This window comes from Pezoporus occidentalis, unplaced genomic scaffold (genome assembly GCF_034315485.1).
Source record: "Pezoporus occidentalis ecotype Australia unplaced genomic scaffold, CSIRO_AGI_Poc_V1 ctg17, whole genome shotgun sequence".
Taxonomy (NCBI): Eukaryota; Metazoa; Chordata; class Aves; order Psittaciformes; family Psittacidae; genus Pezoporus; species Pezoporus occidentalis.
In genome coordinates, this window is record NW_026913531.1 from 7,519,770 (window position 1) to 7,533,799 (window position 14,030).

The following is a 14,030-nucleotide window of genomic DNA, read 5'->3' on the forward strand; positions in this document are numbered from 1 at the left end:
AGAGAGAAGGGATAAATTTTAAAATGTGTTGTAGAATAAGAGGTAGAAAACGATTTTAATGTGGGTGGTGCAAGGTTTCCAAAATGACTGGGAAGTAATAACTAGTTGTAATAGCAATTTACATTTGTGTGTAAATTCTAATTAATTTTTTTTCAGACCAAGTACTCTTTGCAGTGATGTTCTGCTGTAATAGAAAGGAGCCATCTTTTCTCCCTGCCGTACTCCTGTTTCTGCCATTAGCCCAAAGAGTGTCACAGGATTCAGAAACATGCAGACATTTCTTCACAATTGCAGGCAAATTCTTTAAAACTTGGGTTGGAGCTGCTTTGAGTAAAACCAATCACAACATGCCTTCCAAGTCGATTATTCTTCTACTAAAATGTTTTTCTTTTCCTTTCGTTGAGAAAATTTTTTAAATTAAAATGCAACCTGAATAAAGAAATACCAGGTTTTGTAAATTTTTAACTGGTATGCTGCAGGTTAGTTTTATTTGGTTTGTTGAGGGTTTTTTTTTTTTTTTTAATTTGTAACAGAATTGTTAGCTGTGTCCAGATGCAGTAAGTGTATTTATAGATGGTCTGTTCTCAGTTTAGCAGTCACAAGAAAGACTTCTGTTCAGTCAGGTATTCTAACACTGTTTACTGCCTCTCTTTGTGACTAAATCTGAAACCGAAACCAAGACAAAAACCAAGTTAGATCTGTATGCATTATTAAGACAACTCCCTATTCCTAATTACACAAGCATAGTTATTAATTTTTTGCTGAGATGACTTCTGTTGGATCCTGATAATGCAGTGCCAGATGAATCAAGTCATCTGTAATAGGGATGAGATATGGAATGAATGTAATTAATATCTTTGCAACAGTCTGGTAACTTATAACTTGCCTAATACTTGCCTGTAAAATTTGTTTTCTCAACAAATTTGTTTTCTAGACAGCTTCATTCAAGGGTCATCTTTGGGTGGTTCATCTTAAAACAGTAACTGGTCACATGTTTTACTTTTGTAGTGTTTGCTATGCTCTTTTGCTTATAGCAGTTTGAAGCCTTTTTGGCAGATACATTTTGTAAGAATGTATGGAAGTGTATATTTGTAATGCCATTTGGTGGCCATAGTTGGAGTGACTAAGTTATGTATTAACAGTACTAAGTGAAATTTCACTTTGCATACTGAGGTGAGCTGCCATGCGATAGGTTTCCTGTGATCTAGGGAATAATTACTTTTAGAATGAGGAATGGCAGTGTGATGATACCACTGTACTAATTATAAACAGGAAAAGTGCTTCACATTGTCTCCAAATGCGAACAAACACACGAAAAAGAACCTTGCTTAGAAGCATATTTTGTAGGAACAATTGGTTCTTTTCATGCTTCTTGAAGTGGGTTGTTCTGGGAAACACTTATATTACATGAAGTTACAGCATGCTTATTGGCTATTTGAAAACAGAAGTCTGAATTAGAGCAATACTACATGACATTGTCTTCGGTTTTTCAGTGTCATTGTCTAAACAGACTTTATTAATTCTTTAATTACTGCCCATGTGCTTAAATACATATATGCATGTATGCATGGCTAAGTTTATAGTCTATATAAATTTTGTAACCCTAGGCCTATGTAAATTTTGTATACAAAGAATTTGCATTAAGGTCTACATGTATAGAATATGATTATGACTTTGTTGTGACACAAAAAGGTCCATTAAGAATGCTGAGTATCAACATTCGTATTTTAAAATAGGAATCTCTTTGAAGATTGATCGTTATTGCTGGACTGACATGCATGATTTCACATTGAAAACCCCCAAAACAGACTAAGGCCTTATACAAAGCAATAGACAGGTTAAAATTCACTTGTTTATGTGTCTGAACCAGTCAGCATTGATGGTAGTTTTCTCTTAAAGCAATATGTTTTCCAGTGATCAACATAAAGATTCAAAATAAATGCAAGCTGAATGTAACTGGGTATCAGGAGACCCGAAGAGCGATGTGTTGTCAAGCACGTTTATGAGGTGTCACTGGCAGTCAGCTGGAACAGAAACCAGGGAACTGTTAGGTCTGAAGGCTCAGGTTAAGATATATGAGAGAATAAAAAGAAGAGACATTTTTGTCCCTTACAGTAAGATTGAGTACTAGGTGTTAATGGATAAAATCAGATGTATTTTCAAGGTCAGTCCCCATGAAGAGATTTAGGATGCAGGTTAAAATATAACTTGCAACTATGAAAAGGACTGTCTTCCAGACTTGCCTTTGCTTCCTTTCTTCCATTCTGTGTAATTATCAACATTTTATCTAATGTTTTACTCTAATATGAATTATGATTCCTTTAGTAGTGTCCTTCCATTGTTTGACATTGATCCAGGGCCCTTTACTGCTCAGTGGCGTAAGGTTACTGCAATTTTCTGCCTCTGTGCCTTTAATTTTTCTCAAGGGAAAGCCATTCCAAGGCTTAACATAATGTATTTCTAGTTTACATTTCCAGTGAAAATGGGAACCAGAATTCTGCTGTATCTTAACTAAAGGAGCTGTTGCTGAATGCCCCAGAAATGGAAGTGGCATTTTCCTCACTGGTTTGCTGTGGTGTGCATTCATTTCTATAAACCATTTTTAATGGAGAGCTATAATTTCAAACTGATTTCAACTCAGGAATTAATGATCCATGTTTCAAAATGTACATGTGGGAGGAAAACAAACCATGTTTTTCCACTGGGCTAAAAGGAGACAGGATTTTAATTTGTTCAATGTTCACATGCCAACACCACTTTTTGGAGGTGAAGTGTACCATCTGTATCTGCCTCCTGGGTAAGGCACCTTGTTTGTTCAGAATTTAACCACGTTCAGAAATGCTTTGTTTCCTGACAGCTTTGTGAAAACAGGAAAAAGAAGGGAGGAAAAAAAAAAAAGCTCTGTGACATCTTTCATTTTTTTATCCTATGTGCCATGTAGTAAATCCTGAAATTTGGAAGATTTCCCCCTGCCCCCCCCCCAAGTTGTTTCAAGTACTACTAATGCTCAGCAGGAGTGATTCAGAAGCAGGTTATGTGACAGGTTAAATTTTTAGACATTCAGTCATTAGACATTCCTAACCACTGGAACCACTGAGTCAATGATACATGTGCAAAGTAATTTAAAACAGTTAACAGGTATAAACCAGGTACTACTTGGGAAATTGTTAGTCAAGAAGCGGTTTCAGCTTGCACGTGAATTATGTGGGAAACTTCAAAGCGATTATCCTTCTTCCCTTTCTCCTCCCAAGACCAATAACTGTCAAAATGTGTTGATTGGGATTAATTACCTATCATGTATTATGTGGCTAATTGTTTAAAATTTGGATGGATGGGAACATAAAATTAGAATACAATTTGATCACTGAATAACAAAGCATGTAAAATCTCCTGTAATGAACAAAGTAAAATCTCCAGATACAAGTGCTCAGTTGATTGATTAATACACTGTGAGCTAGTAACTGTTTCTGGAATCAGAAGAAAAAGAAAAAAATGAAAAAACAACCAACTCAGTGCTTAATGTTATCCTTGTTTTCCAATTTTCCATTATGTATCACAGAAATACATCTGTAATTGCATAATAAACACAAATAGGCTGAAAAACTCCTGTCCTAACTCCCGTATGAAGGGAAATAGCTATTCATGTAAAAAAAAAGTAAAAAAGAGCAAATAAAAAGCAAATAACTTTAGCAGAAGATAGGTAGCCTGCCTGATAGTTCTGCTTGAGTATTCTTACATAGTTAACATCCGTCTTATGATATGTATGTGTTTGACTGATATACATTGGATCAGTAGCCAAAATGAATAGTTGGAGGGAAATTAAGAACAAGACAAAAGAAGAGAGGAATTTGAGAGAAGAAAGAGGCCTATTGAGACAAAAATGTGTTTGAATTTCTGTGTCAATATATTTCATTTTCATTTGAACGCATTAAAGTGAAAACTCAAGGGAACAAATAAAACTTAAACTAGTATGAGAATATAGATGCCAACTATACTGATAGTGCTTCCCATACCCAGAAACTCATTTTATTCTCCTGGAATATGAGAGCTAAGCTTAAATTCACTCTCAGACTGATTTGCGTAAATGTTGAAATCAAAACTCTACCTTCTGAATGAATTCCCTGCATCCTGAAAACCCATTTTTGAAAAATCATTGTATTCTCTGATTTTATTTTCTTTTCCTTTTTTTTTTTTTTTCCCTTCTGGAATAATAGGGACTGCATTATTGTACAATCTACAGCTTCATAATTTACTGTGAAAGTATGGCTAATTACAAAAAACAAGCCAGATTTTCCTGTGGTGGGGACTGGTATGTCTCTGGTTTTGTCTCAGCTGAGTTTTTTGCCTTCTTCATTTCTCTCCTGTGTGTACTTATATAATTTTAGAACTAAAAAGGAAATAAGGTAGGAAAGAGAAATCTTTGGACATTATGGACTATAAAAAATATCTTTCAGATTGACATACTTTTTGCATTTGTTACGGTTATATCCTTAATCAATGAGGAGTAGTTGCAGTATTTTGGTTTTAGCTATGCTTTATTAGGCATGTTTTCTTTTTTAACCCAAGGAAAATCAGGTGTAACTGTGTTGGCTTTTTCTGTCCTGATAGACAAGCCAGTCTCAATGAAGAAGCTGAGAAGTATTATGAAATGGCAGCAGGATTAAGACCTAATGTAAGTACCTTCTTAATGATATCCATTACATAAATTGATGAACGTGCCACAGTGCTGAACCCTTTGTGATCAAGGAGAAACTTCAGCCTATATTATTTGTGATGTTTTAATGGTTAATTATTGGATAGTCAGATAAAGGTGTTCCTTTGTCAAACCAATCCCTATACTTTTAAGTTACCTGAGTGAACTGTTCTAGCAACAAATCTTACTTTGCTAACATAGTTGGAAAAGATTTATTTATGTACCTTTAAGTGTGTTGAGTTTGGAAAGCTTTCCTAATTCCATCTATTTTCACTAGTAAAAGAGAATGTAGGGCAATTCTATGGTCCACTGTATAAGGTATTTTCAACAATACATTTTGCGCCTTTTCCTCTGTCATGAACTTCTGGCAAACCTTGTTATTCAACAGAGTTAAAGATGATTTTACCTCAGAGCTATTTACCTCTGAGATTGTTGTATATTGGCAAAGAAAAGCTTATTACTTGAAGCAGAAATATGTGACAGACCCTTCTTAAAAAGAAAAGCTTATTTCCAATCTTATTGCATCAGGAACTAAGGAAACAAAATATTTTCTTTTTGCAGTTTTTTACTCAATGTTATATTTCTTTTCAATTACCTTCCATTTTGAGAAAAAATATTCATGAATATAAATGGAGCAGAATCTATTTCAAATACCTAATACTTTGTCTATGCAATAAATCAAATGTAGAGCACATTCCTGTCTCAGAATCTATAGTGCCAAATTTGAGGATGCAAATTAACAATTTCAGTCAAGTGAAAAAGAAAAAAAAGTTAAAAAATAGCAGGCTTAAAATGAGTTTTCAGAGCTAAGAGTTAAAAGCAACACCAGCCAAGACTCAACACATGTTAACAAAATATAATCCCCATAACCCAAAATAAAAATAACTTGTTTGTATGAAATTGCACACTTTTACACCATCTCATAAAAAAAAAAAACAAAAACAAAAAAAAAACCCTGAAACTTGCCAAAACCAAAACTCAGAAAATCTGTGTATTTCTTTACTTGCTACTTTGTGAGCTAACAGTTTAGACTTTGTGACTCCATATGCTTTCAGATGCAAGAATTTTTGGTTTTTTTTTTCCTGTATGGATGCCCTAATGTTGAACAAATTCCCTCAATTGCCTGAAAGTTGGTACAATTCCTCTTCTCTTTTCTGTGGTTCATTGTACTCTCAAAATCTTTGAATGTATTTCTGAGTTTCTGATATTTGTATAAAGCCATATATGATTATATGTGTGAGGTTTCTCAGAGAGCTTTGGAAACAACTGAGGTTTTCTAGCTGATGGCAGTGGTGCAATTACAGAGTGGTATTTCTAGGTATAGCTGCCAAGTTTTACTTGTTAAGACTAAAGTGTCCTTTTTGCTGGATGGGACCATCAGAACAGTTTTTTAGAGCAACTTGCATTTAATTTTGATTAGTTTAAGTAAAAATCTAATAAGTAAGTACTGCTTCAGCTTTCTTTACAAATCACAGAATCGTAGAATAGTTAGGGTTGGAAAGGACCTTAAGATCATCTCATTCCAACCCCCCTGCCATGGGCAGGGACACCTCACCATAGACTGTGTTGCCCAAGGTTCTGTCCTACCTGGCCTTGAACACTGCAAGGGATGAAACATTTACCACTTCTTCAGGCAACTTGTTCCAGTGGCTCACCAACCTCACAGTAAGGTTCTTCCTTATATCTTACCTGAACCTCCTGTGTATGTTTGAACCTGTTACCCCTTGTCCTGTCACTACAGGCCCTAATGAATAGTTCCTGCCCAGCATCCTTATAGGCCCCCTTCAGACACTGGAAGGCTGCTATGAGGTCTCCACACAGCCTTCTCTTCTCCAGGCTGAACAGCCCCAACTTTCTCAGCCTGTCTTCATACGGGAGGTGCCCCAGTCCCCTGATCATCCTCGTGGCCCTCCTCTGGACTTGTTCCAACAGTTCCATGTCTTTTTTATGTTGAAGACACCAGAACTGCACACAGGACTCCAAGTGGGGCCTCATGAGACATAATTTCACTTTTATGTTCAGGATGATAAAGTTTCTAGCTAAGCATAGCATACATATGGTTCATGACTATTTAAAACTACTTTAATGATGCAGAGTGGGGAGGATATTAGTTTTCAGTGCCAGCGTCAACCATCTGATGACTGTACAAGAGCAATCTCTCAAGAATGAAAATAAAGCCAAAAGTAGTCATGCATATCTTTTCTCTTATTATTAGCTCTCAAATTTTCCATAATAGTTTCAGAGTGGGAGGAAAAGAAGCCACTCATGGAATTTTTCTAGGTAGTAAGCAATATGATGCAGATATGGTTAAGACAGAATCTCCTGACCTTTCCAAAAGAGTGTGGAATGCAAATTAGTCAAATCCTGTGTGCTTCATTGTTGCGTCTGCACTGGTAAATTAAATGTGGCCAGGACTATTCTCTAGTGTTGATTGAACTGGCTTATTTGAGTGTTCTCAGGTACTGTCTGAGAGACTGCAAGTGGCCCAGTCCATAGCTGTGTAGGAACCATCCTTACAGCCTGAAAATTACAAGTTACATTTGTCCACAGTTACATTTTTTATTTTGGATATAGCCTCTGTATTTTCTCACTGTTTTATGAAAATGGAGGTTCAGCAAAATTATGTGAGTCAAGATGCTAAAGAAATATCTTAATCAAAATATAGTGCTGAAGGATTTAATGATATTTTTTTTAATCCATTATTAATGAACTAGAAACATTTCTTTGGAGATAATTCAAAGTAATAGTCATATGAATGCGATGTAATGTAATGATGTATGCATGCATACAGTTCCATATATACACACATATCTATATAGTGTGCATCTGTTTACTGCTAATGGCTAAGAGGTGTGTTCCCAAATTCCCTCTCAGTGAGAATACTGTGGCAGTGCTGAAGTCTCATTCTGTGCAGTGGATCAGCCTTGTTGCTAGAATAATTAAGTGCTAAAAGCATCCGTTTAACAAGAACCTTCCATCTTCCAGTGCTTGGCAATAAGGAATTGTTGATCAGGATCCCAAATAAACTGGCTCTCTGCTTTTTTTCAGCATGATATTTTTTCATCCTGTGGTTCCCCAGTCACTCTTCCAGATTCCAAGTTGAAAATCCATTTTTCTGTTACCAACTCCTTTCTTATTCACTCCTTTCTTATACACTGTAGTAAGACAACTAAATTTTCAGTTATTCTAAATAATTAGACCTGTGCCTGGCTCTTCAGAGATTTTCAGCTAGTGCAGCCTGAAATAAAACTCAGATTTCCCTTCTCTTGCATTACTTTCTTTACAATTATCACATCTTGTGCAATATCTCTAATATCACTACCATAAAATACCATAGGATTGTAGAATAGTTTGGATTGGAAGGGACCTTCAAAGGTCATCTAGCCCAATCCCCTTGCAATGAGCAGGGACATCTTCCGCTGATCAGGTTTCTTAGAACCACATCCATCCTTAGCAGCAATGAGAGTAATACTGTGAATTCAGGCCTTTACTGATTGTTAGTGAATTTGTATGTTCATTGAGCTTTCATGACACAATTTTGTTCTTCGCATCCTTGCTTTGTTTTCCTCTTGTATCCCTTTCTTTGGTTTCTCAACTGTTCCTTTTGGTTTTGGAAGGAAACAACACTTCATAACACAATACTTCCTCCCCTGCTCCCAGATGTAGAAGTCCTTTGGATCCAGAAGCTGCTCTGTTGAGCTTTTCTACACCCAAGTCCAGTTTAAATGGCCAACTGAGTTATGGCTTTCAGAACTACTTAGTTGTCTGTCTCAGTTTGTTTTTTTTTTTCCAGACAGCAGTCTTCACTCTTGCATTTGTCTCCTAAGCAAACCTTCTTTTCAGTATCTCAAGATTGGGACACAACAGTAAGCAACCAGTACACCTTTAAGTCTGAGTCACTCTCATTTGACTAATCCATTTTTATGAAAGTTGCGACTAAGAAAGCTAAAAACATCCCCAGAAAAATAGTATTTCCTTACAGGAGAAACCTCTCTGAAATGAGCAAGTCATTGTTTTTAAGAAAGCAGATATAAAAAGATTTTATTTTTGTAGTACTGGGTATGATTCATTCTTCATTGAACTAATCCTGAGAGGACTGACAAATACTGAAAATACCAGTACTCTTTCCTCTGTGAAAAGCTGTATTACAATGAATGAAGTATTTGCAAAAACAGTAAAAAATTATACCCAGTAGAAGAACAACTGAATACAGTGCAGGTATGTTAAAATGTATGTCCACATCTTGAGCATCATCTTTGCTTTTGGGTATACCTTCCTTCTGCAGAGTATAAAAGAATTAAAACAGTTTGGTACAGTAGCAGCACCAGCTAAAATACAGCTTGGGTGCAAAGAAAGATCAGATCTGGCTAGTATTATTATTCCAGATTGAGATGTAGCTGTTCTCTTCATAAAGTTCATGATTGGCCTTATTTGCAGGAGGTGTGTATCTATCCTCTGTGAAAGTAATTTCCAGTCAAATTTCAAATCAACAGTATTTTCTGTAGAATATAGTGCTGCTGCAGAGATGGGAATCATTTGTCTTAAACTTCAGTGAAGAAGCAAGCATTCTCAAGATCATGTCTGTTTATTTCCAAATAGGCTTCAGAGAGTTGACATTCCCCTGGAGAGCCAAGGGGGAAAGAGGAATCCAGAAATCGGTTCAGAGAAGGAGTCTACTTTTATTTGCTATGAATTGTTTCTTGCCGGACTCTCTTTTCCTCCTTCAACTCTATAGGTAACCTACAGAGATTAGCTTCTCCTAGCCCCTGGATCTCTTTTAATACTTTCAAAAAAATACATTCCTACATTGTTTACCTTGATCAAAACAAAATCATTTTAGAGCTTTCTCAGTGAGAAGCACATATGTGTTTGTTCTAACAGTGTTGGCTTGGATTTGCCTTAATCACATTAGTCTAATTTTAATAAATTCATCTGCACGAAGGAATGATACCGTGTTTTGGACAGCAAGACCTTTATGCAGTAATTATTCTGAGTGGGAGTATTGCCGAGGAAAATCTGTGTTCAGAGATGGTTTCTAGGTTCCCTACAACTTGTAATGTTCACAAACCAGGAAATTATTTTAAGAGGTTCTTAGGCACTCTAAAATGTGGGCTTTAAGCTCCCCTTGTTATGGAAAAGTCAGTCATCCAGAAACTTTCTTTAAATTGGCATTCTTTACAAGAATGTGAGGTATTGACTTAAGCTTCAGCTTTGATTAAACTTTTAAGACATCATTTGTATAATAGAACTGCACTTCTAATTTTTTAACTCAGAACTTGAAGCAACCAATGTTCAAAAAGCTGCTCTAGAGCCCCCACATATGGCCAATGGCTTTCGAGAAGTGTGACCTCAAGAGTATGAAATGAAAGAGAGCTCACCAGAGCCTTAAGACTTTGAGCCACCACCTTGAGCTGACTGGCTTAGAAGCATTCCTCAAGGAGGTGCCGTGACCTGCAAGTCACTACCATCCCAACCACATACTAGTGCTGCTTACAATCTGGAGTTCATGACAGCTTTAAACCCCATGTCAGCAGCACATTGTCAGAAACAGCTGTTTCCACTCTACCACTTCAAAAGGGCTTGATTAAATGTCTTACTGTAACAACATACATAAAGACACACACATAGAATGAGGGGGAAAGAGAAATGTACCTATAAGCAAAATAAATACAATTTCCACTAGATGGTTTAATCATGATGTGGGCTACTAAACCATTTCTTGACTTGAAGGGTTTATGTAATCAGTTAACACAATATCATATTAAAAAGCAGTTTCTACAAGTGCTTCTTTTATTTATTCCTCCCTCCCAGTGCTGGGATGCAGATTTTATTGCAAAGGCTCTAATCTTGCAATAAGCTATACCTCAAGCTGCTTAATAGCTGAAAGAAGAATTCTGGTGATTTCCAGATAATTGATTGTATTTTCATAACCACATTACAGATAACATGCTTTCAGTGCCTTCTTATGGAAAATGTTCACAATATATGGATTTTATTCATGGCAGGACCTCTGAAAATTAATATACTTCTGATAGTACATACATCTTTAAAAAATAAAGTAGATGTTGGATTTGGTCTTGAAACATCTATAACCAAGATCTGCTTTATTCTATGTTTTTTGCTTAGGTGTTTTTATGCCAAATTTCCCCATTTCATTTTCTCCTCATGTCACTTTACCAGGCTAGGAATAATTGTGAGGGATACAGCTTTAATGCATTTTGCCAGCTTTTTTAAGGGCATGTCCTATTATTGCCAGGGAGAATTTTCATGAAGCTTTTAAGGGTTCCTGCTATGTTAGTTCTGCTGCTGGTGGCAATAATGGATGGGTGAACAGCAATTCTTAAATTGTCTGCAGCTAATCCTCATTGACAAAAAACTGGCACAGACCCGTGCTTCACTGGATCCAATGATGTCATCCTCACACTGTTCTAGGAATACTGCAAACCCCTCACAGTGAGGAGTTTCTTGCTCCTGCAGCTCTTTTGGACAGGTCTACCTATTTTCTGTTACCCAAACCGTTGTCTTGCCATCTTACTCCTGGTTTCTGGAGCATAGTATGGATAAAGCTGACAAAATCCTCTAGAGAAAGTACATTGTAGATCTTTATACCATGTATTATTGCCAGTAAAGCATGACACTTTCTTCTTGAGAATCCTCATTTTAAAATGTTTTTCTTCCTGTTCCTTGTTTATTCAAAGTAGTGAATGTATGGCAATCTCTTATCTTTATTTATTAGTGCCATGGAATGACTGCAGAGCTGTATTTTTAGGTAGTTAGCATCCAGTAGATTCACTTCAGTTGTCTTCCATTAATTGTGTCTGCCTTTACAGAAAATATGAAAATGGGCATTGTGGGGCAGGTGGAGTTTTTGCTGATTGCCTGCCTGCCTTCTGAAAAGCTCCCAGCTTCTCCTGTCTTGTGTCAGGGCTGTCCAGCTTCCCACTACCAGCATGAGCTGCTACTAAGCCTCACATTGTTCAAGGCTTCCTCTCAAGTGTGCCAAACTTTCTGCCTCAATGATGTGAATGGTAGTGGATTCTTTCCAGCCCAGCAACACTCTTGGCCTCCTGAAAATGCCTCCTTTCTTTTCTCCTGGTGAAGGTGTGAGGAATAAGAAAACTTCCCAGGATCCAGTTCTTCCTCTCTTCCTGCTCTATTACTTCCTAAAGATTAAACCAATTGTTATAGGGCATGCAGGACTTTTAGTGACTAAAAAGGGTACTGCAGCTTCCTAATGAGAAGATAGGCATGACTGATGTGAACTGTATTTTAAGATGGCATGCTTTTTATTTCAGACAGATACAGGGAGGCTTAGGCATGGTGCTGCTCCACTGGGAGAGGAGATAGTAAAATGCCCTTAGAGAAAAGAGTACACCATTCTCTGATGTCAAAAGGATGAGAGAGCACTTTCTGGGTTACTGTAAATTGGGTAGATTTTCCCCATTGACAGGCAATAAAAGACACTCTAAGATTTGATATCAGAATAGCTGTAACATTTTTCATCCTGCCTAGCGGAAGGCTGACCTAGCTTAAAGGTTGTGCAGAATGGAGAAATTCAAGAAAATTAATATTAACTGAATGCAAGCTGCCCTTCATTTCAGGTAGAAAGACTTTTCAGTGTTATCACAGAAATAGCAATCACTTCACCATGTAAAGAGTTTATCTATGCATGAACTCACTTTGTCCTTCCTGAGCATGAAAGCTTTATAAATCTACTTTGGGCTGTAGCTCAGTTTTCTTTTGTTGCTGTTGTTGTTGCTGATTCACCCCGTCTAGGTCCCCATAGGTTCATTCTTCTTGTCTGGGGTAAGTGCAAGGCAGATCTGTTTTCTCTCTCCAGTTAATTAGAGAAAACCATGTTTATTCTTTTGAACAAAAAGCTATTTCTGTATTTGCAATTATATTCGTTCATGGTCCTCCAAAATATTTTAAATATAAATCTAGGTTTTTAGCCATATACAGTTGTCAGCTTCAAGGCAGGCTTGAGTATAGGCTGTTGTTTTGAATCTTAAGTATTTCTGCTTCAGCAGAGGTTAGTGCCGCCCACCTTGAAAAAAACAACAGACAAAACAAACAAAAAAAATACCATATAGCATTTCCCATCCCTGATCTCCAGCAGGTGACAAAGAAAGAAGGCTATTGGAATGGGGATATTTACCTGTAATACTAAAGCATGGTATCAGGATGAGTTGTATAATTTGAAAACTGATTTATTCAGCTGTGGAAAACACTGAATTTCCTTTGGGAAATACATGTGAATATTTATAGCCTTACTCTGGAAAACTCTACATGTGTTTTCTCATGCATTATAGCAGTTCAGTAAAAGCAAAGACTGAACGTGCTTTTTGGTGATTATAGAATACTTAAATCTGCTTCTTGATACTGTAATCCATCCTTCTGCAAGATGCATAGGAGAAAGCTGGAAAACATGTCATTACAGTTCTCAGCTTCAGTTTTGTGAAAGTTAGATTATGGGGAGTTTGTTAGTACTCTTCTTGATTATACAAGCATTTAATTATGCAAATGTCTGAGACCGATTGGCTCACCCAGTGTAATTTGTAAGCTTTGTCATAGAAATAAAAGTCCTTTATGTTGCTCTTTATTTCCATCTAAAATAATTCATTGCACATTGATATCCTCAACAATACATAAGTATTTTTTCTATGCAAGTCCTAAATGACTGAAATGAAAATGCATTTGAGTTTCTTCTGCTAACTTAGCTATTGCATTGCAGCATCAACTGTTCAGAGTTGCTTCTGTTTCTCCTGTATGTAGTTCCAGATTTCTTCCAGTGAAATTCTGCAAGCAGCTATAAATGTTTCTTAGCATAAAGTTTTTCAGGCATAAGTTGCATACCCAGACATGCTTGGCAAAGTAAGCCACAAACTCGTTGTCATGGCAAGTTGGAATGCTTTTCATTTTCAACTATGAAAATGTTTACAAATTTTCCATAAATATTACTCCTTCTGCAGTCTAATTATTGGCGTAATGTATTTTCTGAGTCATCCATCTTCATGAACTGTAAAATGTATGGACATGAGTTTTTTTAAGGGGGGAAACAAATGGAAATAAGCAACTATACACTAATTCCTCTTTTCTAATTTAATTAACCTTTAGATCTGCATTAAATCATCAATTACTCTTACCAAGAATTGTTGAACAAGTAATTTCGTGCTTAACATGTAATATGAGAGAAAGAAACTGATTCATACGTTATTCACTTAGGACATAAGTCCTAAGTATGTCTGGTGGCAATCCTTTGTGCTGCTTCAAGCTGCTAATAAGGTATTTTCTTCAGAAAAAAAAAATACCCCAGAGTATTTTCCTTTATGCACCC

At 36.5% G+C, this 14,030-nt stretch overlaps 1 protein-coding gene across 6 annotated transcripts in view; it reads left to right on the forward strand.

Annotated features, from left to right (window-relative positions):
- TMTC2 (transmembrane O-mannosyltransferase targeting cadherins 2) overlaps positions 1-14,030 on the forward strand; it is a 269,879-nt gene that overhangs the window by 238,843 nt on the left and 17,006 nt on the right. For 4 of the 6 annotated variants that reach the window (XM_062613857.1, XM_062613861.1, XM_062613859.1 and 1 more), the window contains one exon: positions 4,609-4,672. In XM_062613857.1, coding sequence (XP_062469841.1) covers positions 4,609-4,672 — 64 coding nt within the window. Of the gene's footprint in view, positions 1-156; positions 385-2,641; positions 2,798-4,608; positions 4,673-14,030 lie in introns of those variants that run through there. The other 2 variants (XR_009963880.1, XM_062613860.1) reach the window with 2 other exon arrangements.